Source organism: Zosterops lateralis (assembly GCF_965231275.1).
Source record: "Zosterops lateralis genome assembly, chromosome: 9".
In the NCBI taxonomy this organism is placed as follows: domain Eukaryota; kingdom Metazoa; phylum Chordata; class Aves; order Passeriformes; family Zosteropidae; genus Zosterops; species Zosterops lateralis.
This window is the reverse complement of record NC_139769.1, coordinates 24,010,095-24,034,240: the sequence shown is the minus strand read 5'-3', so window position 1 is coordinate 24,034,240 and position 24,146 is coordinate 24,010,095. Positions and strand designations below refer to the sequence as shown.

General features: G+C 41.3%; 1 protein-coding gene across 3 annotated transcripts in view; it reads right to left on the bottom strand.

Annotated features, from left to right (window-relative positions):
- Positions 1 to 24,146, bottom strand: part of SMG7 (SMG7 nonsense mediated mRNA decay factor) — a 51,629-nt gene that overhangs the window by 12,499 nt on the left and 14,984 nt on the right. For 2 of the 3 annotated variants that reach the window (XM_083867272.1, XM_083867274.1), the window contains exons 2-14: positions 18,705 to 18,736; positions 17,324 to 17,441; positions 16,184 to 16,316; positions 13,249 to 13,420; positions 12,345 to 12,416; positions 11,180 to 11,330; positions 10,713 to 10,848; positions 8,498 to 8,660; positions 7,272 to 7,428; positions 4,624 to 4,694; positions 4,264 to 4,324; positions 3,755 to 3,874; positions 3,101 to 3,536 (exon numbers count right to left, since the gene is read on the bottom strand). In XM_083867272.1, the coding sequence (XP_083723398.1) occupies positions 3,101 to 3,536; positions 3,755 to 3,874; positions 4,264 to 4,324; positions 4,624 to 4,694; positions 7,272 to 7,428; positions 8,498 to 8,660; positions 10,713 to 10,848; positions 11,180 to 11,330; positions 12,345 to 12,416; positions 13,249 to 13,420; positions 16,184 to 16,316; positions 17,324 to 17,441; positions 18,705 to 18,736 (1,822 nt within the window). The remainder of the gene's footprint in view (positions 1 to 3,100; positions 3,537 to 3,754; positions 3,875 to 4,263; positions 4,325 to 4,623; positions 4,695 to 7,271; positions 7,429 to 8,497; positions 8,661 to 10,712; positions 10,849 to 11,179; positions 11,331 to 12,344; positions 12,417 to 13,248; positions 13,421 to 16,183; positions 16,317 to 17,323; positions 17,442 to 18,704; positions 18,737 to 24,146) is intronic. The other variant, XM_083867273.1, reaches the window with a different exon arrangement.

The following is a 24,146-nucleotide window of genomic DNA, read 5'->3' as shown; positions in this document are numbered from 1 at the left end:
CAGAGCATACAAGACACAGTAGAAGTGCTTCACTTCATTCAGTTTACTGTGTAACTGCGGGGTGTTCTGTTAAAAAGAGCTGCACCAGTTAAAGGCAGAGAGAAGAATGTAATGTAATGTTTACCTTATTCTGAGTCTCCCGCGGTCTGGGTCTTCCTGGGGAGGAAGACAGAGGGGAAGACTACTTTCCCTTTCTGTTCAGCTCGGCAGAACTGCCTGGAATGCAAGATGGAGCAGGCAGGAAAAAGACAGCAAGCAAGGAACCTGGGCAATACAGAAAGGGCCCAGGAGCAGACCTGACACCAAGCCTCAAAGGTGAGTGAAAGAAAAGGTTGTATCAGGGATCAAATTAAAAATAATCCAAACCAAACAATAACAATAACCCCCACACAATAACTGTGTGGGGTTTATTTAGACATTTAGTGCTGCTAAGTTAGTGCTGCTGAAAGAAGATACAGGACAGTTGTTTTCTGCCAAATTACAGTAGTAAATGGATAGATGCATCCAAATCCTTTCTTAAGTTCTTTTTCAAATTGAATTTCCCCATTTAGAAATGATGGGAGTGTAGGGTTCTTTCTGCATTTGTAAAATTGGGAGGTTTGAGTGGATTTTTCATTTCCCAGTAGAAAAAGTCTGGAGGGAACTCCACCTCAAGGTTCTGGCTGATGCTAAACACCACAAACAATGCAGGCCCTTGCTCATGCCACATCACTTCACCCTCCATTACATTCAGCATATTTAACTTACATTGTGCTGCCCCTTTTCCCTCCACAATAAGCCAAGTATTTTTAAAACCCATACCAAGCATTTTTTACAGAAATGCTGGAGAATTCAAAGACACTTCCTGCCATGGCATTTTAAGATTCAAGCTCTATGCATTAAAACTCAAGTATGCTATAATACATTTCCAGAGGATGGCTTCCAAAAAGCCCCCTGCATGATTTACAGTTAGCTTTATAAAAACCTGATTCACTAAAATTGATTAATCAAGACAAACTTCAGTTCCTTCCTTGCTTCTATTTGATATCATCTCAGAAGTGTCAATGCTACCAAATATTTACCCCCACATTGGCCCTAAGTGTTCCTACACAGTACTTAAGAGAGGCACCATTTTATCACAGGGACCTCTTAAGAGTATGCTACACTTGAAGTTAGTCTGCATTGAACTTCCTTGGCTCCTAACATTATCTTCCCTAGAGAGCAGAGATTCAACCCACATCACATCCTGCCTGAGCATACAAGTTTCCCATGTATCTGCAAAGCAGGATTGATCACTTCTGTACCACATTCTTCACATTTTTGCCAAGCAGGAACTGCAGCATTTAAGCTTTTGAAGGCAATGAACTATGTAGGAAATAAAGCGCGAAATTGCCAGGAGTGCCAAAGCAGAACACAAACAGTCCACCAACTGGAATGAAACCTACACTGGTTTCTCAGTGTAGGGGGAAGAAAGCCCTCCCTCTATTCTGGAGCAGGTCTGGATGAGCAAGTCCACCAAATTACATGAAACAAAAGGTATTTCAGTGGACTTGTTGCCCTTAATACAGCTGATGGAGTTAAAAAGCCAACATTAATGTCTATTCAAGAGGAGACGAACAGTAACAAACAACATCAGAGCAGATGCCACTACAGCTGGGTTTGTTGTATCTTAAGACTAAATTAAGCAAATTTCTGATAAATAAGCTGTTATCCCTATCTAGAAAACTACACACAGTCCTCAGATCTGGTAGGGTTTTATCTACCTGAAGTCCTTATTTTGCAAGACAGGGGCACAAAGATCAAAACTGAGAGTTATGCTCAGACCCACAACAACATTCCAGATGCATTTGACAAACGAACAAGAAACTTGCTATTCTAACTCACCTACATTGGTTTTCAGATACCAGAATCATGCTCCACAACTCACAAACAATTGCCCCTTGGTTTCTGTAGCCGTCACAGAAACCATTTGTACCCAGTGGTATGGCTCCCCTGCAAAATCAACTGAATAATGCTGCCAGTTCAGACATTCCATTTCATAACCATGATGTTTAACAGCAAATCATCAGGAGGAAAACAGGGAGAATAATCCAAGGCTCCTAAACAACACAAGCTGGAAAAACTGAGAGATGGTTTGTCTAGCCTGGGGAAAAGACCTCAATTGCACAGGCCTTTGGAGCAGTTGCAAAGAGAAAGACCTGTCCTGGGCAGTAGTAACAGGCTTACACAGAGACAAGGGACATTAGGAAGTAATTTCCACTTGTAAGAACAGAGAAGAACTACCAGTTTCTCTAGGGAAATAACAGAAATCTCCATCACTATCACTGAATGGTTCCAATCATCATCAGGGAATGACTGAGATACAGACAAATTGTCCAGGTACAGATCAGATCAGCCCTGACACTCTCTACCCTCATTTACTACGACTCAGTGGAAGGCAGATCAGCATTCACTGTTTACTTGATATATTTCATATGTAATGCTCAAAGAAATAGATAAAAAAGCATGTCCCTAAAAAATATAACTGGTAGAAGAGCAGCTGATGGGAAAACAAACTATTCTGAACAAGTGCCTGAGCACAGACTGGCAATTCAAGAGCAAAGTGGCATTCCTTATTTGGACAGAGACACCTCAATGCACCCACACTACAGAGGATCTTACTCCACATATATACAATTCGGTGCTTTTGTGACATGTTCAGTTTCTTGAATGTGCACCAGTCAACTGAAGTGAAAATGCAGAGTTGCTTCACTCTGCTTCACAACAGACCCCAGAATGGCAAGACAATGGCTACAACCTGGCCATGTGAACTGCCTTGGTGGCCTAAATAAGTTGTGGAATGGGTAGAAATCTGTTTTTTAAGACAGTTAGAGCACCTCTCATTGCACTCTTTTTCTCCCTTCTCTCTCTCTTTTTGAGACAGCATCAAGGAAAAGCAAAGAGATCCCAAGATAACCATCACCTGGTCTTTGAGATAGAAATATTTTATATTATTGAGCATTAGCTGCAGCTGCAGGGCCCACAGCAAGACCTCAGCTCTACCATACCCTACACAAGCAGTGACTGCCCTGACACAACATAGCACTGTCTCAGGCCTTAGCCCTCTGAGCTAAAGGCTTACCTGAACTGCCACATTCTGCTTTCCTGCTTCCTGCATCTTATCCAAGCCGCATTTCTTGGTCTCATTCTTTCTCTTATTGTTATCCTTCTTCCCATCATTCTTATTTGCTACTATTCCTTTGCTAAAGTCCCGTCTCTCTCTCGCTATGTCCTTCGGGGGGTAGATGCGCCCTTGTTCTCTGTTCATCTCCCGGGGCTTGATGTTCTCTTTGAAGGTGACCATTGGCTTTTCTCCTGCATCACAGCTGTTGCTCAGGCTTCTGCCAGAGGACAGCACTGATTTGAGTCCAGGGCTCCCATCAGCACACAGCGGCTCTGCCGTGGATGCCTCCTGCAAGGTGAGACTCTCTTTGGCTTCACTAGGGTCCTCCAGTAAGAGCTCCGGGATCTCTGTCACAAACAAGAGCTTTCCTACCTCATTTTCACACTGAATCAACCTGAAAAAGACAGAAAGGAATTAAAAAGCAAGTACATAAACTACATTACTTATCATAATCATGCTGACCAACAGAACATATTATTAGTGCTGTCAGCATCTCGTGCTCACATTACAGCTAATTGCTGTGTTGAACAGAGAGAAAAATAACATTCCACACTGGCACCTCTGGCACCTCAGCTTCCAGTAGCATGGGAAACACAAAGTACTTGCAATTACCTTGGCTGGTTATCAGCAATCCATTTGCCTGTGAAGATCAGGCGCTGCTGCCGTATCCGACACTGCTGCCCTTCTTTATCCCCTGTAATTGCCTGGTGGCCTTTGGAAAAATCCAAGTTCCTAGTGTTGACACAGAAGAGGGAATAGTAATTACACAATTACCCTCTGCAATATCCTATGTTTCTAGAAATATAACACTGATCTATTAAAAGCTGTGAACTTTCACCAGATATTATTCAAAACATGGCTGTTAAGAGATGTCTGGTTTACATATGTAATTCTTGTCTGGTAAGGTGCATGTACATTAAAGAGGTTCAGCAGGGTCATGAGTAGTATTATAACCTCAAGAATTTCTTAGGGCTACACCATCTATTGCAGTTGTTTTAAAGAGACCAACATCAATCTATGCAGCAGTAAACATACATAAATAAGATATTGTAAGAAACATGACAATGTCTGTAGAAGAAATGACATTAGCAAGGATGCAGGATCCTTTAGCTGTCACCCACCTGAATGAAGGCCTCAGAGCCAGGAATCCTTGCAACTCAAATTCTTCTGGAAGGGGAGTTGCTGACAGACAGAAAACAGCACAAAGAAAACATGAAAGCATTGAGCACAGTATCACAGCAGATACCTCATCATGGTCTCTACACATACTAAAGCCTTCTTTTAACTGGTTTCACCCCACAATCTGAGGAATTCAGGAATGATAAAAGCAGAGCAGTCTGTTCAGAACAGGAAAAAGCATTTGCAAAGTATTCACATGAACTAATACTAGAAGATAACTTGCTTCCTTATTTGTTCTTCAACTGTAATTCCCCACATTGCTTTTCCCAGTTCTTTACAGCACAGGCTACAAGTGTCCTTACCATTATTACTGGATAGGTCTTCTTCATGAGGCTGGAAACTATTTAGAAGAGAGATCAGCCAGGGCCATATGCTAAAAAGTAGAAAACAGGACAACCACCTAAGTGAAAACTGCAAAACATGGGATGTGTTTGCTTTACCAACAAAACACTGAATGCTACTAACATCACAGTTTATATTAATCCTCTGATTCCCAAGAAGAGATTCTTGCAAAGCATCAGGGAGTAAAAAAAAAAACACTTTCTTGAAAGAATTACTATTACTAAAAAGCCAACCTAAAGTTCCCAAGGAAGCCATGCTCTCACAGCATAGTGTTCATTATCCAGTAGGCCAGAGAGCCTGTTGCAAATTTAACCAGATAAACCTAGAGCACGAGCAAGTGCTGTGAGAACCTGTCTGCAATTCCTGCTTTCTAGTCCAAAGCTCATGGCTCTCAAGGCACAATTAATGAATCAGTTTAGACAGCAAAAGAATTTATCAAGACACAGCTGTGCAGAAGCACTTCTGCTCCGTGAACAAGAACACTATACTGTAGTGCTGGAGCGTGACCACCAAGGGAAGAGACTCTAAGTAAGGGTTGCACCAAGAAAGATCATTAAATTAGAGGTGAACTTGCAGTCCCCTGCCTTGTCCTCACAATACCTCACAATACAGTAACAAGCAATGACTGGAAATTCTTCCCAAAGGCCCTGGAGCAAACAATTTTAAAATCACACTGACCATTGCATAGGTGGTTAACGTTTAACTGCCACCACCAGGCTGCTTGCTCCTGTTTACTAAAAGCTCCCACCCAGAAGTCCAAAAATCCTTCTGATTTACTGATGGGCACCATGGAAACAACAGAAAACTATTTCAGAATGCCCACTATGCTCAGTGTAGGAGAAATGAATGTGTCCTTCTCAGCAAGGCTTTCAGACCATGTGGGCCATGCACTGTGCCCCCAACAGCATTGTACACCCTCAGGTGCTTTCCAGCATGGCACAGACAGCATGATCTTCGTGATTATTCTCTACACTACACTGAGCAACAGCTCCTTCCCATGACTGACAAGGAACTAAAGAAGGAAAAAACATCTCAGAGGTCTTCAATGAGGCAAATAAGGTCAATGATATGTTGTGCAGAAAATGGGTTCCTTCAGAGAATCCCAGAACGGTTTGGGCTGGAAGGGAATCTCCCACCCTGTGCCATGGGCAGGGACACCTTCCACTACCCCAAGGTTGCTCCAAGACCTGTCCAGCCTGGCTTTGGACACTTATAGGGATGGGCCAGCCACAGCTTCTTTGGGCAACCTGGGCCAGGGCCTCACTGGAAAGGATTTCTTTCTAACCAATCTAAATCTTTGCTCTTTCAGCTTAAAGCCATTTACTCTATGAATTACTGCCTGCATGTCCTCTCTGCAGGGACTACTAGACATCAAGTAGGTATCTTGCCTATTAAAATAGAGGCATAAGTCTTCCTTCAGGATGTGTAAATGGCAATAGTTATCACCATCTAAAAACTATATCTGAGCTCTTTTCCTTAATCTTGCCTTTAGGAATTCTGTGGTTTAAGCTCCCAAAACTCCATGTTTTTTCTGGTTTCTTATTTAACAAGCCAAAGTTAAAGGCACCCCTGTTCCCCCATGCATCACACTGCTTTCCTTGGACTGCCCATCTTAGGAACAATATTCATCCAGTTGCATCAGCTACAGTCACTCTGATCATAAGAAATCACCTTACAGACACACTTAATTGAATCACAGTAATTCATGAAAAGTTAACACACTATTTAAAAAATTGTGAGTTTTGAGCAATTTAAGCCTTAATTTATGAGATTAGTGGCAAAAGTGAAAAATCAGAGCAACAGTCCAGAACAGTTATGCCTGCATTGACATTTAAAGAGCTCCTCTGTTACCCCCGCCCTTACAGGGGCAACACATTGCGACGTGGTTGTGGACCCTCACAGAGGACAGCAGCAGCAGCAGGGTTAAACATGGAAAGCTTCTTTATTATTTGATTCTAATAGCTTATATACATTTTGTACAGTGGGCCAAGATTGGCCCAAGGAGGTTACAACCTCCTGACTCCATTGGTCAATATGACCATCAGTCAAGTTCTCTCTCAGAGAACAAGAATGCAAAACATACAGATAAGTTCTAAGAATACAATATTGTTTACATGAAACAGCGTGAGAAAGCTGCTGCAAAGACTCAAACACTTGAAACCAAGAAATGCAGGGACGACACCCCTCTACTAAACTGAATTTAATTCCTAGGTGACTACATTCCAGCTCTGCCCAAGTGATGGTTTTGTGCATGAAATTAAGGCAAATATTCTCCTGCCACATCCCCCAGTAATCTGAGAAATCATTATACTAGATAAGACTACAGGAGCACTCAGTAGTTATGCTAAAACTGGACATTATAAAATAGATCCCCCCTGATTGTAAAAAGTTTACAGCAAACCTAAAGACAATTAAAAGAGTCAATTTGCTCATGTAACCAACAAGTCCCATGCTTTGCTTTATGAACTTTTTAGCATATATACATTCTATCATTTTGGTATCTGTAATGATGAGTTGTATGATCACTTTTGCCATGACTCATTTGTGCATCAACAATAATCAGGACCTTCATGCAACAAAATGTAACAAGAGAAAGATTAACACTCACTACCGTCTTTCATCAACCACTGCCTCCTGGAAAACACTGGGCCTAAGTTTCAGCCAGTCCATGGACACCTTCACAGCTGGAAGAGGATATGCAGCCCCAGAGTCCTCCTGGTAGTCATTTTGTAAAGGACACTTGCACAGAACTCCAAGAAATGACACTAGAAATAGAGTAAGAGGAAAAAGCAAAAGTAAAAACTCCATGACATTGGAGAATGCGAATGACACTTTAAAGTTGATCAAATAACCTAATCAAACATATCCACTCCATAAACCCATATTCTAAGAGCTAGCTCTTTAGAACAAGGCAGCCCAGCTACCTCATCTTAAACAATCCACCGACAGATCACAACACAGGGCTTTTTAAAAGTTTTTTACTATGCAGCAGAATCTTGATGTTTATATCCCTTCAGATGTCATGGCAAGTCATTTTGGCAAGTTAAAAAAAATCAGGTGAGACAAAGCCCAGTGTAAAAACATTCACTCACCTATTTATTAGATATTATCAACTCAACTATCTACCTGCACTTTATTCACTTCAACCAGCAGGCACATAAATGTACTGAGCTCTGCAGGCAGGCACCCAGCCCACACCCCTGAGGGCACAGAAGCTGAGAGGGTAACCACACCAGTGTTAGTGCACCATGCAAGACCACGGTGCCTTCAGAAACAACTCCAGGCTGGAATTTGGAGAAATCCAGCTACTCAGAAATTTAGGTGTTGACAAACAAGGCCAAGCTGACAACCAACTCAGCTAAAACGCTCTGCACTCTCACTTATCTCCTGATTGATATTACCAAAGGCAAAGAAGTAGCTGAGGTCCTGCTGACTCAACTTCAACTTCAGTCCTGTTGAATCACAACCAGTTCCATTCAAAGCAACTCCAACTGTATGCAGCCAACTGGGGAGCAGCCCCTCAAGAGGGGTACTACTCACCACCAAGCATTCAGTTTTGCACCCAAGTTAAAATGTTCTTTCAGAAGCAGGAAAATGATGCAGAGTTCTGTAAAGCTTCAAACAGAGTAAGGCCAGACACAGAAATCCAGTGTTAGTCAGCACTGCTGACATAAATGATCCTGTGTGACCATCATCTCTCACGACTTTCTCCCCAATGTCTATTCTCAGCACTTACCTCGCAGAGCCATTAAGCAAGATCATGACAGGAAATTACTAATGGATTCCACATTAAAATGAAGAGAACTACAAAAATCAATTATCTCCCACACTTACTGAAGAGAGCCAGGAGCTGTGTCCAGCAGAGCTGCTCATCCTGGCTGTAGCTGTGTTGCTCTGTTTCATTGCTGAAGTCTCGCAGGTGGTGCAGTTGGAACAGGTTGATCACAGTAATATGGACTAACTGCTGAGAGTTGAAGGCCTTCTGGAACAACAACCTCTGCAACAAAGACACGGGGAGTATGTAATTTTAGATGGCAAAGCACATGCTTGAAAGGATTGGTAATTGCTCCTTCACTGCTTGACTAATGCTTCTGCCCTTAGGCAACATTCATTCTGGATTTTATTTTCAGGACATCCCTCCCAGCACAGCACTGGGCTTCTCAGGAGGACCCCACTGTTAAGCACAAGGTTTTTGCTCGCACACCAGCTCAGACACACAACAAATCAACATCCTCTCTGCATATGGCTCTCTTCCAGAGCAAGTGCAACTTCAAATGTGCACTGACAGCACTGCAAAGGGCCATAGATTCACTGCATTTGTCTGCCTTGCAAAGAACCAGCATGGAGAAGGTGACATTTTAAAAAAACATCCCAGGAAATTTTAACTACTGCATGGTTATGCATTAAAGACTAATTCCACACCTGACTTCATGGGTCACAGGATGCCTTGGCAGACTAAATTAGCAAGAACTATTACAAATGCCTTTCAGTAACTATGCTAGAAAAGACACCTTTCTCAGGACAGGACAAGAAACTTCAAGGCTTTTTTGGGGGGGAAAAAGGAGCTAGCCTAAATCTCAGCCAGTGTATCTTCAGACACAACAATCAGGGAATCAGGTGGATTAACTCATGTAAACAACAGGAAGAGGTTTAAGCTCCATGTTCACCCTTGACTCTCTCATTTAGGGCATGAAGCACCGTACAGCTGACAACTGAGACTGGCAGAGCTGCCAGCAGCAGCCCAGGGGCTGACTGAATGCTCCCAACCGTGCAGCTGCTCTCCTCAGAGTTAAATTGAGCCACAAAGTTAAACTGATTCACTACCATACAGCCAACTTCACATCCAGATTCAACTTGCTGAAGCCAGAAGAGTCACTTTCTGATAAATTAGGTGTTATGTTGCATAATATAAACAAAAAAAATTATCTAAGCAACAAAGCAAGGCTCAATTAGCTGTTTTAACACTCTGGATCAGTCCAGAAAATTAAGACTGTTCCACATGCCTGAGCAACGCTCATAATTATTGATTATAAGCACTATGGAAAAAGCAGTACTTGTTCAACAGCCAGCATCACACACAGAAAGAGAGATACAATTATTTCATTTTGAAACAACAAAATGCCAGCGTTGGAACAGCCCACATTGAAAGTTAATTCATAGCAAGTTCTGTGGCTTTTAAAATTTATTTTAAAGACAGTGTTAACCTAGCTGTAGCAGCACAATTTAAGACAAAAAAGTGTAAAAGGACACTGTAAAGAACATTTGTGATTTTTTATATTGCTCAGACCACATTCCCCTTTCCTTTTCCCCTTGAAAAGCATCCACTGCTCAGCTGAACATATCCATCCTCCCTGTTTCTTTGCCACAAATTAGGAAGTTGAAGCAGAGCAGTTTCCAAAAGGCATTTACCAACTGTGTCCTCTCTGAAACTGTGCTACTTTGCATAAATATCTTACTGTTAAAATTCTTTTGTTTTGATCTTTACTGTATTGTCCAACATAATGAGCTGGGTATGTAATCGATGGGACTCCTGGATTTTCCATGGAAAATGTTCTGCATAGTTCTAGTCTGCACAAAGTAAGGTTGTATGGGACACTTTTCAAGGCCAAACTGTTAACAGAAGAGGCAAGTTTTCTGAACCAGATTAAAAGCAGACTTAATAATCACTGGGAGTGAATGAAAGCCATCCAAAAAATGAAGCTCTCAAAATTCCTCAGACCACCAAGCCAAGACTTCACAGATGAATCAAGTCCTCTTCACAGGTATCCAAGAATCATCCAGGTTAAAGACCAGAGAATCATCAGTGGTCATTGACTTCTCCTGTATCTCCACCAACCATGGACAATGTGTCAAATGGGGAAAATCTCTAATCTTGGCAGAAGTTACCAGAACTATCCAATGTTAGCTGCAATGCAATCCTTTCCTAACTGGCTACTTGAGCTTCCTGTATTTTTTCATGTGAAAGAACGATTACTGGACTGTAGTTTCAGAACTCAGCTGTTAAAAATATTCTCCTCAATATACTAATTAATATGTTGTTAGAACGAACCTTGAACTGTTCTTCCAGCTTTTCTCGAAGAGGGCTCAGCTTCTCCAAGCTTTTACTCAGGTACACATGGCCATGAAATTTAATAAATGCCTTGATGAAGTCAGACACGCTCCATCGAGTCTTCACCTCATCACGACTGCATTTAGAATAGAAATACCTGATTCAGTCTTTGGAATTACACACAGCTGCACATAACAATACAGAATTACACCAAAAGGAGGGAGGAATGTCCATGCAAAGCTATTTGTGTTGGCACAATGTGCTTATTTCCTGCATTCACTAATCACAGTCAGGAGCATCATAAACTATTCTTTGTTCCATACACCTGTGAGAATGCTTTGACTAGACAAGGGTCAAGGGATTTCTGTTTCCACTTCCAAATATGAATTACTTCTAGCAAGGCAGGTACTTTTTGAAGAAATATCTTCCAACTTATCTGAGTGGCAATAATTTACTCATAGTCTCACCTTTCCAGTGCTTTAGAAAGTGCTTTTTGTAGGTTAGTGGAGGCAGCTGGGAAAGGAAACTTCACAGCAATGCTTCTGCAGTAGTAGAAAATTGTGGTCAAGTGGTCTCCTTTGGAGGAAGCTAGGATAGCCAACTGATTATAAGGCTGACCTAAGGGAGAAAAAGACAAGTTGTCCAGCAAGTTGCCTTGGGGGGAAAACATGCTGGATTTCAGAGTACATGTGGTCACTTGGAAAAGCAGCATAAAGTCCTCAGTTCTTCAACAGACAAGGCTCAAATTCTCTGCTGACCCTTTCACCCCAGCCTTGTATCTGTACCACTTCAGTGAAAAAACCGCTAAGCTTCTAAATTTGTGATGCATCAGCTGTTTGGTTGGGTGGTTTTGGGGTTTTTTTTTGTTGTTAGTTAGGTTTTTTAAAGTTTTGTTTTGTTTGCTGGTGCGGTGTTTTTGGTTTGGTTTTGGGGGTTTTGGTCTTGTTTGTTTTTGTTTGGCTGTGGGTTTGTTTGTATGTTTTGTTGTGGTTTTTATTTTTACTTTGGATGGAGAAGGATTGGGTATGGGAGTCTCTGTAGGATTTTGTTTGCTTGTTTGTTTCAGGGGGTTGAGTCTTTGTTTTGTGCGGTTAGAATGTAACTGGTTAAAAATTGAATTACTGATTTCAGGAGCTCAGCTCAAAAGTGACTTATCCTTCCGTCACCATCCATACATTTTGGAATACTAGAAGACAATAGCTAAAAAGCTAGATCCTTGAACTAAAGAACACATTAACTTCCATCACCAACTTGAAAAATCCAATTTTAGCTACTAAAAGTTATAAATCAGCATGGGAATAAACAATAAAAGAAAAAAAACCCAACTCTGGTGTAAAGCAAATTTTCATTAATTGTACTTTATAGTGTATAATGTAACAGTGTAGCAGTAGTGAAGCCTTGGAGTATAGCTGTGAATTACCTTCCTTGTTTCTACATCTGCACAAAGAGGAAGCAAGACAAATCATGCAAATAACCATTATCTGAATGATTTACTGATGCACGAGACTCTATTGTATGATTGTGTGGAAAATTTGGGGAGGGACATTTATATAAAAGCCCAGATTTTCAATTGCCACAAAAGAAAAGAATATCCCAAACCGTCCCCTGGAACTATGAACTTCCCAGACTCACCATTAGAAGGGACAAGCTGAGCTGCATGTCTATAGTAAGACTCTGCCTGGCTGGTCTGATTCCTATAGCGAGCTAAGAAAACAGCAAAAAAAACCCAAGTTGAGGCACAAAATTCCACTCCCTTGCAGTTGCTTTCATAAAATGCAAATTACCTGAAGAGCATTTTACTAATATTTCAGAAATAAGCATCAGAAGAATGTGCAATTACACCAAACAGCACCAAGATTTGACACATTCAATTCTGACATGGCTGTTTTGCCTCAGACCTAAGACTGTCTTATGAACAACAGTGCCAAGGACACCACACACAGAGAGCTAAAAATAATTTTCATCCCTCTTTGTATGATCACCAACTAGATCTATTTTTAGGTTGTTAGAAAAGCAACTGCAGATTCCTGTGAAAAGAGAACTTTCTACAACACAAATTTTTTATTTAAATGAAGAAAGAAATAAACAAACCTGTTGAACTTAATGTAAAAAAAAAAAAACTCCATTTATGAAAGACTGGATTTCTAACTGATGCCCTTGTACATAAGACGTTCGCGTTCAGGAACAGAGAATTGTGCTAGCGTGCTGCAACAAGCTTTTGTAATAGTTACCAGTTTCAGCACTTCCCTGTGCCTACCAGCTAGAACATGATTAGAATGCTAGGAGACAGACTCCAGCAGATCACTAGAAAGCCAGTGATTAACTGTCTCCATGTGTTAATGTGTAACCCACAACAGATAAGTCTTAACAGTTTCTTTCCAGATCTTTCCCCCTCCAGCAACCACCATAGGCACAATAAGCAACTAGCTACTGAAGTGGAGCACGCTTACTCCAGCAGTTGCCATGGCACATGCAGATCTCTAGAGCTGAACACAGATAGAGCTCCACGTCCCAGCCCTTTCCTTCTGAAACTCACCAATATCTCCCAGGTGGACAAGGCAGTGCTGGCAGATGTAGGAGCAGGAGCTGGACTGCGGCTTCACGATGGCGCTGGTGTGCGTCTGTTTATTGCTAATGATCCCCAGCTGGGAAGACTTCACACGGCACGGCAGGTCTACGTTAAAAACTGTGCACAATTCCTGCAATAACTGCAAAAAAGGGGGCTGGGTCAGTAGCAGCTCAAGACAGGCACAGGAAAGGCTTCAAAACAAGTCACAAAACTAACAGAGCACCACTCGGAGGTGTATTCACCACAGATGAGCCAAACATATTTGAGGTGAACAAGCTCAAGTTACTGAAAGTGAGACTTTAAAATACATTCTCCATATGGAATTCATTGAGTTTCATTGTGTCCATTGTGTTCATCTGCCCCATAAGAAAAAGTTGTGTGCCAAACCAGTAAGCAATTCAATCCTCACAATACTTAAATCACCAAGGATTTATCAGTGAATATTGACTATGGGGAGTCTACAGAGATTGTTGGTTTTTTGGTTTTGTCTTTTTGTTTGTTTTGTTTTTCCAGTAGGACACTCAAGAGGAGTGGGTTTTAGATCTTGATGAAGTGACACTGTTCTCTAAAAATAATAGAAAGGAACATCCCTTGCCCTCCAAAGCAGCTTGTTCCAACATAAGAAACCGCACTATCCCAACCTAAGCTTTAGAAAGAAGCTGGAACAATCATGTTTGTAAGCAACACTAGGCAATACTAACAGTTCAGTGGCAGAGGTGTCAGTAAATATCTGTGCTAAGTCAACTCTGAGACTCCTTCAAGGAACAAAGCATCAGCTACTTGATCCAATATTTCAAAAGCTGATTGAATGAAAACCTCAACTCTGCCATTCCAATCAGAGCTTTTGAAGTTTTTCCTAACAGGCTCCAGCCTGCAAAGTAACAGCAACCAAAGAGTGAAGAGTGTTTGTTGGACTGAGTTCTAAGGTAAAAAAATGTAGGTAAGAACTGACAGACTTTCTCTCAGCTGGGAACATGCTCAGTTTCCAAATAAAACAGACCTGCAGGAGGGTTGCACTTCCAGATAAAGGCACAGAGAAAGCCCGTGGCTGACAGACACACACCTCTGTCAACAAGATGTGACGCGATGCTTTTGCTTACTGCAGAAAGAGGTTTGTGTTACACCTCACTCCCCTTTGGGTCTGTCTTTATATAGTAAACAAAAATCCCCAAACTAGAGAGATCTTACAGATGAAAGCTGGATAAAAGAAAGCAACTTGACATCTTCAAAGACACCAAATTAAGACAATTCACGCTCTTGTTCAAAGATGTCACCTGCAGAGGCCTCACAGATGGAGAACAGGTACCTTGGCTGAGCCAAGGCTTTAGACTGAAAATGTGTTTAGCATCACAGCAAATAGAGAAAGATGCCCCAGTCTGTAGTGTCAAACACAGAAAGAGTAAAATTCCCTAATCTTCTGCAGGAAAGAACAAGGCTCTTGCAAGACAAACAGCGTAGATGGTAGAATGCCTTTGGCAACCATCACAGCCTGTCAAAACTGGCGGCTTCCAACAAGCAGCTTTCCAAAAAAACAATGCTAAAGGGAAAAAAGGGTTGCCACAAGGGTACCTTGGGGTTGGCATTGCAGATGTCTGGAATCCAACTAGGAAATGATACATCATGAACGACCTACTGTGAGTGCTGTAAGCTGGAGACAGTGTAAATTAGCCATGACAAAGTTTACTCTGAACATAGAGAGGATTCAGCAACCACAATGTTGTTGAAGCAGACACCAAATGAGGGGGAAAATGTATAGAAAGCAAGTTATCTTTACTAAGGCCATTATCACTGACTCTTATTCTCCATTAAGTTATTCTCCATAACTTAAAGCTGAAATCTAATGAAATCTAACATAGGAAAGAGTGTAGGCAAAAGTATGTCAGTAAGAAATAAGAATAGGTATCATGCTCCTTTGGCAATTAACTGAAAAGTTTGCAAAAGATTCTTAGCCCAAGAGCACTCAACAATATAGTTTTGCTTTAGGGGAAGAAAAGTTCCTAGAAGTGAACTAATTGTTCTAATTGTTGTTGAAAATAAGGACACCTCAATGCTCACCATCTGTGTTAGGAGTCACACGGAAGAGGCAAAGAACAAAACATTAGGCCATCACACACATCCTGTGCATCTGCATTTTCTGTATGTATTTCTGTTCCTGAGTAACTTAATCCAAGAACAAACTAATTATCCTTGCACATCCTTCACTATACAGAGAATGAAAAGGGATGAAGACAATGGCCCATAAACACATACACAGGAATGAGAAGCCAAATGGGAATTTTTAGAGAAACAGCAGAAAAAGAACTAAGAGTACAAGTGAAATCATCAATAACTCATCTGCTGGCCTTGAGGTTTTTTGTGTCATCATTTCTGTAAGACATTACAACTAAAAGACAAAATTCCTCACAAGTCACTGCAGAGACAGAGTAAATGGCTTTAAGAGGGCCTGGAGAGCCAGTGAAGGCTAGACCTAATAGAGGATTCACGCAGGTATTAGTTCAAGAAGGCAACAGATGGACAGCAAGAAGGCAAGAAACAGTGCAAAGTATCACTCTACCCTTTCCTGCTGCTTTATAGTTGCTCTGAGCAGTCACAGCAGAGCACAGCAAGAAATGGACCTTTGACCCTACCCAAAACAGTGGGGTTTAGGCTTTAAAGCAGATTCTATTAGAAAGGAATCTAAATTGCACTAAAACAACTATGACATGCACAGAAGTTTCAGCTCAAGATTGATCAAAAGAAAGCCCATCGCCAGCTCTGCAGACATCTCCTGCTGAGAGCACCATGGTTAGCAAGGTATACTGCTCAATCCAATACAGCAGCAGTTTCCTAAGCCAAGGGCAAAGAACAGATTTTACACACCTAAAACTGATCCTCCACCCATCCTCTACTTTGTGCAACTCACCTGTGTGTAGAAGCCACTGGCTGCTTCTAAAAACAGAGAAAGGTTCGCCTGAACTTCGCTCCGATTCGGATTTGCTCTGTTTTTTGCCTGACCCTGGAGTGTTGTGATCTGATTTTTAAAGGCATGATTCCAACTGAAAATAAAAGAAGCATTTATCTTTTTACTTTGGAAGTGTTTTATGCAGATGGCATAAGCAACAGAACTGTTTAATTATATAGCATCAGACATGAAGAATATTCAAATTCAGGCAACATTCAGATGAGAACAAATGTTAAATATGGAATAACCACTTTTTCTCACCTCTCATATCTAGGGAAAAATATCCTGATAGATACAAATATAACTAACATATGTGTATATCTGTATATACATGTGTATGGTAATGCTAGTATCATTAATATTTGCTTGCAATTGCTCTATTTTAGGCAGCATAGAAGTCCCTCCCTATAACAAAATGTGAGGTCCAGAAATGAGGGTTTAAAATCATTCAGTAACTGGAAGCATGGAGAGAACTCAGCCAGCCTATTCATCTGGTTTCCCTCAACAGTGAAAGAACCACATGCTTCTGTTAACCAAACTTATTACAACCCATGTCTGCACCTTGAATAACAGGGAATGGATTCAAGGCATGGAGGAAACACAGCTGGATCTTCCCCTGATTTGTAAGGCATCATGGGCAACCCATTAAGTTCTCCCCTGATTATTCCTCCCTCTGCCCTGCTCTACCTCAACCAGCTTAAAACATGGCTCTTCAGCAGCTACTCAGCTCCTGTTAGACCTTGCTCAAAGCTCCAGGTGATTAGATCAGGCAAATTTCCTCCTGTCTGGAAAATAGAGACTTCAGCCCTGAGAGCAGAGCAGACTGGTGCTTCTTTAGCTTCTCCACCCCATCTGCCTCTTCAAAACCCACTCCTGCATGACATGGCTGCTTCTGAATTGCCAGAGGTAAAATACCAACCTACTGAATGCTCTTTATCAGCTCTGCAGTGCATTCTCATGTTTCACCCACTGCACAGCTCTCATTTTAAAGGAAATAAGACAACCATTCCATAGGATAAAACTGCTCTTCTGGAAGTCTCAAGGTTTCCTCCTCCCCAGTCTAGATTACATACATATACACAAATTCAATGAGGTACTTACAGGTCCTGCTCCACTTTTTTATCTAAAGCGTATTCCAAATCAGTCACTAGCATTTTTTGATATAAGTCCTGGAGAGCCTGTCTGGATGTCCAGACTTCTGCTGGACCCAGCTTTGAATCTGAGCAATGAGAAAGAAAAAAAAAAAGAAAAACCTAAGACACACAAATTTATGGAGGTAATCTGATTTTTCACTCATTTACCAAATGAAATAATAGAGCTCAGTGTAAGATACACACCACCACACATCTGCTTTATCAGTTTCCTCAGAATAGTGAAATACAAGAGAGGCTGAGGGTTGAGGGCTCACTTATTACCTGATGAGTCTCCTACAACACCAGAACTAGATGTGAACAAAGTTAGCAGCTGGCAAGTTAAAAAACAAAACAGGTAGGAAGGACATGGTTCTCTGTAAGTTATTTAACTGCAGAATTTCTTGCCACTGGATGAATTTAGAAAAATTTCCAGTGTAGCCTGAAAATAATTAGCAGACAATAAATCCATGGAGGGATGCTAAACAGGACAGTCCATGGACACATGCTGTTGGTATTCAGAGAACACTGTGGGCAAGCACTGCTGCACACTTGCCATTTTATAACTCTTCAGTAGTCACCTGCTCTCTGTCCCACAGGGTGAGTGAGTGCAAACACTGCTCCCTGCTATTGAGTTACAGAGTCCAATTTCCCATGGCTTCTACAACCACCTGGGCTGGAGCACAAGGGATGGGCCTCACCCCAGGGAAACCATCCTGATGCTGATGGTGGAGCCACTCCTGTTGGGTTAGGTGGATCCAGGTGGTTTTAATATTCCTATGGGGACTACACCAGTCTGCTACTTTCACTACACCCAGGTGGCAAGCACAGCTGAGCAAAGGTTCATGAGGGAAGCTACTTTTACTGCAGGGCTGATTCATTAATATAAACCATTTCAATTTCCCATTAATACATATAGCTTAAATCACAGCTCACAGCATTATACCGCATCTAGGGCTGCACTCTCACAACATGTGGTAGTGCTCAGATCAGCATTTCCTCACCCAGGTTCCTTAAAACCACCCAAATCCCGGCTAATCCAAATTACAGAGTTCCTGTGCTAGTCTGGCCAGGAGTCTCAGAGAGAACTAGATACACGACCTTCATCTCCAAGTGTTTAGAACATCCAAAATCAACTTCAAAAATATGTATTAGGTACAGGCAAAAGGGGCACAGTTGTTAAAATACTATTTGTTTATTTATTTATATAAAGAGGACAAGTCTTTAACATAAAGTGTCACACTTACAGAAAATTCTTAGGAATGATAAGCAAAAGAAACACAAAATGAAAACAAAACTATGAATTAAATATTATTAATAAGCTAGTTCAACTGTATAATAAAGGCAATTACCTGTCATGTCAGCCTTCAGGACTTCTGCCTGCCTGTAAGAAAGCAATAGGACAATAAATTAGAAACAGATCAAAATAACTGAGTAACATTCATGCAATGGTGAATCTGCTTACAACTCACTCTGCTCTAGTTCACCCCGTGCAGGATTTAAGCTACTGTTGTTCAACAGTGTGACTGCTTTTAGTTCATCCCATAACAGCAGTCAACTGTTCATTTTTCCCTGCTTACGCCTCTTTCTGAACAAATACAAACTAAAAATGCTTACATTATGGGTTATATTTTATGTTTCATGTGGCAGCAGTGTCCTGCCAACATCAGTGATAATTACCTGGAAACCTGATACCAACTCTAAGTTGTCACATGTGAAATGCAGGAGCCGAGAGAGAGTCAGTGCAACACACACTCCTGTCAGTGTCTGTCAGCACCTGAGTACAGCCCTCCTGCCCCCCAGGCTGCACGAGTTTTCACTTGAGAAGGGATAAGACTATGGCTTCCCCAATTACCTCTCTGCCTTGAACTGCATCCCTAAAACAATGCTTTGATCAAGGGAAAAACCACACAGTACACACAGAAAGAACAGCAACTACAGGTGACTACCTGCAACTCTGGCACTGAGCATCCTCTGCAAATCCCCACTGCTGGTGGAGGTCAGCAAACAGCTTCCCCCCAAAAAGAACAAACCATTTATTTAATAAATAAATATTTCTGAATGGTCAGTGTCTGGCTGAGCAGGCAATGGAGCTGCTACAGTTAAGCACTGTGTCAGTAGCACACCAGGCTTCAAGAGCAGCACTGCTGGCCTGTCTGATGGACACAATTAACCCAGGGCTGGCCCAGGGGACACGAGGCTGCCTGGTTTGGCTGGGTTTGGATGGGGCATGTCCCTCTGCTCTTCCTGCACTCAAGTGGTGATGGAGATTTGGAGAGTGCAAACTTTCCACACTGGACATGGAATCCTCCCAGCATATAAAATGCTCCCTTCACCTGCCTCAGAAAAAAAAAAAAAAAAAAAAAAAAAAAAAAAAAAAAAAAAAAAACCACCTTTCCACACAGATGGAAGACACACTGTGCTTAAAATGAATGTTAATGCCAACTTGGAAAAGAATGGAGAGCCAGGAGAAAGCAGCACCTAATCCCTAAAGGGGCTGCAGAAACCAGCATATACTTTCTCTTGCCAATGTGAAGTTGTGGTGACTGTAAACAGTTTTTCAGTTTGTTCTGGGATCTACCTACTGACCACAAATTATAGGGAAGGTTTTGAGGTCCACATGATAATTAAAAAGGTATCAGAATAGGATATACATTACTAGGAAGATGTAAATTGCTAAGTCCCTTCACAAAATTTCTGTTTATTAAATGCAAGCATTATCTAGAACAGCTCACCACAGCCATCTCCATCCAAGAAGCAATGGGATGCCCCAAGAGCTTTAACTGTCAAGAAAAAAAGTCAAGAGCATCTTAACTGGTATCAGAAGTGAATCTGCAAATTCCTCACCTGATCCAAATTTAATGCCTTTAAGACAACTTCTTTCAGCTTATTTCTTTCAAGAAGGTGTTAATATGTTTTTTTTTTTAACTCCTAAAAGCAGGAAGCACTGGAAGAAGATATAACAGACACAAGCAATGCAAATTTTAGCTACTGTGTCAGGAGAAAGCTGAAAGCCCAAGAAACATTTCTTCCTCATCCACACAGGGGTAACAAAAGGCACCTAAGTGATGGCTCTCAGTGGCTGCAGCCAGCAGGGTGGGAATGAGCAGATCCTGCCCCCAGGGAGCCAAGAGCTGAGGAGGGACAGGAATCTCCTCTGTGGGCTGTGCCTCGGCAGCCCCTGCACTGCTGACCCACAAGTCCAGCCAGGCACAGATCTGTGGCGCTGGGACTTGGCAGCCAGCAATGCCACTGCTCCCAAGGAAAAGCTGACTTGCTCAGGTGCTGGAATCCTGCTTTTCTGAACAGCCAGCCAAGTTCCTACAGTCTGGCTCATGATTCAAACATCTTCCAGTGCTGGGAAGATCTCTGAGCTGAGAACACGGTCTGTGCTGCCAAACCCATGACTGATGAGAGGCTCAGCCCCAGCAGGACACGCAGGACTGCACCCACAGACACCAACACAGAATTCTCTTCCAGGCACAAAGGCTCTGCCCTTTAAAAGCCAAGAACTGCTCCTCTGGAAATTACTTGTGCAAAACTACTTTCCACTAAGTATAATCTTTAAAAGGAGAAATATAAAAGTGATTTTTTTTTCCCCCCGAAGTTTGTCCTCACTGTTGCCTAGAAAATTCAGATGAAGAGAGTCACAGCCCCTACATCAGTGTGACTTCTGACAGACTCTTTGTAAATGCACAGGCCCAACCATATGGCTAGACTCGAGCTTCTACCATAAAGACTTGTTTAAAAACACTTTTTTTGAAAGAGAACACTCATGGGCTCACACAGCAAGAGGCTTTAGTACCAATTGCTTCACTGGCCATAACACAGACTGCCCTGTATAATTTATAAAATTGCAACAAGCAATACTGAACGGATTGTCTCTGGAATTTTTAATAAAATGTATAGAAATTATTTCAGTACTTCCTAGACGCCAAAGGAATTAGGAGAGTCGATCTAACATTAGTATGCTGCTTATCATTTCCACTTCTAAACAATTATTTCAAATAGTTGCATTCTAAGCCAGGATAAGAGGAGGCAGCCTGGGTATAAAACTTATTCTGCATCAGTGGCAAAATATTAGCAGTGAGAGACAGAGAGAGAGAGAGGGAGGGAGAGAGAAGAAAGAAGATGCACTGCCCATTCCTTAAACAAACTTCACAGTGGGCCTTTGCTCTTTCGTGCTCAGGGGCTCCTAGTGGGCACCCACTGGAGTTCACTGAACAACTAAACAACTTTCTCTTGTTTAGTTGTTTAGTGCACAGGTTGTTTAGGTAACAAGTTGTTTAGATAACAACTAAAAGGAGTTTCTCACAGTGCAAATGGTTCCCTCTATTATCCAGCATTTTCAACAAGCTTTTCTGTCCGTATCTTTTATTGCACCACTTCATACTGAATTTCCAACAGAACTGACTCATTCTGGGGCAAAAAAGGTTGCCTGCTGAAAACCTGGTAGGGCTTGTTTACATATTGTATCATTTCAAGAATATTCTGAAGTACCTCCTTGCCCAGTTGGACTCAGCAGTCAGCAGTTCAGTCAAGCTTCTTTAAGTTTTTTTTGGTCCAAAATCAAATAAGAACAAACCATAATTCAAAAAATTATATTTCAAGTATTTCCATATACCACCTTGATATATCATAATAGCTACTCTTTATCATTTCCTAACCAAATATGTTGATTCAGCTCCGTCCTTTAGTCAAACTTTAATCTGAAATACAACACCCTCCCACCCAATTCAGTAAAAACGTTTGATTGCTAAAGCAATTTTCATTTTATTCATAAAATTGAAAAGCTTCAAACATTTAAAACACAGTCGTCAGGACCATCTCTTGAGGTTCTAAAGGTATAAGATGAATAAAAATCTAAGTCTCCATGAAGACAAAAGAAACTTTTCTTCTCTTAAGAACCTGAGAGTAAATAAAGTTTTGTTTTGCTGGAACTCATAAGCTACATTTAATCTGAAATGAATCACTGGACTTGGCAAAGGAAGACAAGAAAGACACACTTTGTTTTCCCTTTTCCAAGTTTTTACAGGTCTTGATCAATTAAGTTTTCCCAAAGCAGAATAAGACAACAAGTTATTTCCCTTAAACTGGTAAGCACTACAGAAAGAAAATCCCACAAATCTTGGGATGCGTCTCCCGTATATATATTTTTAAGTGTTTACCCCATTACACTGAAAGATACATCCAAAGATCATGCAGTTGCACCTACTCTAACACTAGAGCAAGTTTGCTTCATTTGATGTTACAATCATATAAGAAAAGGTCATACAGCCTCTTGGGTTAACTATTCTATTCAAGTTTTCCTCTTGTTGCCATCTGATTTCCAACTTTATCTGCATATCATTGAACAAATGGTTCTATTTTACCATTGTCCCCAAAAGAACTAATTTCTGTTCCAATATCTGTCTTCAGTTCTGCTATAACTCTGAGCACTCAATAACAAATTTTCAGTTCTGCACACACCACCCTGCATCTCTAGTAGGGCCGTATCCATTCTACAGAAGCAGGGGTCTGCTAACAAGCTTCATTACCAAGCACAGACAAACCAACAAAATTAAGCCCAACTTCTCAAAGCAGCAGTTTTGTGTTACCCAGCTAACATCCTCTATTTCTGGAAGTCAAGCCTCACTTATACCACACCCCTCTCATTTTCACAGTGAGGATGTGCCAGGCGTGATCTGCTGCGGCATGACAAGTTCTACAAAAAATGTGGAAACCCCCAGAGCTCACAGAGCCAGCACAGAGCACAGCACTGCTCTCAGCTTCCTGAAGGGGCATTCCACCTGGTTTTCCCCTCACAACCATAAGCACTGGCAGCTGTATCAGTTCCCTCATCAAATCTCAGTAGCACAAGCCCCCAAAAGGAATTGAGGATTTACATGACTAAAACAGGCAATGAATCCAGGCAGCTGGGCTTATAAAAGCCATCAGAATCCAATCACATGTCCTGTCATTCTAAAAACTAAAGAACATTAAATGGTCAGGAGTTTCACTCCAAGCAAAGATTCATACTCCGGGCAGTTCTCTTTCCTGGAGGTGTGTGCAAAAACTACCACAATGAAAAGCACCAGCAGCCTAATATGCCTCAGCAGGAGGTGACTGATCCCAAAGCTCATCAAGGGCACCACCAGAAAGTTTTCATTCTTCCTAAATGGAATAGAAAAATACAGAGAATATATAGAATAAATGTGGGAAATCTTTCATTTTGGGTAGAAAAGGTAGATTTTTATACTAGCATACTAGAAGTCAAACACGTTTAAATTAATATTTTAATTTTGCAATTTCAATATTTGGCAAGGCTCACACTCAAAGGGAACTTCAAAGCAACCACCTGCAACTACCATTTTAGATTTTCCTCAAAATAAGTTATCCTAAACAAAAAATTAGAATGGTTTTAATATTCAGGGGTTTTTTTGGGTTTTTTTGGGTTTTTTGGGGGGTTTTTTTGGTTGTTTTTTTTTGTTATTTGTCTGTATTTAAGCATACCTGTGCTGATTCAGGGCAGGTGGAAGCAGTAGGAAACACTAGCAGCATGGACACTGAATATGGCCCAGCATATTTAGGGGAGATTGGCTGTTCAGAAGCCCCCAGGTACTGTATCCAAGACATCATTCACATCTGGAATTCAGCATTTTAACAGCTTTACCTCTATAGAACAAGTTCTTAGTGTTCCAAGCTTTCAAGTGTTGCCACCTAATTTAAATGACCATAGTTTGCATAAAGTTCTGGAAGTGCTTGCTTTGGGAGCTGGCAGGTTTGGGTGATGTCAGATCTTACCGAGGTAGCAA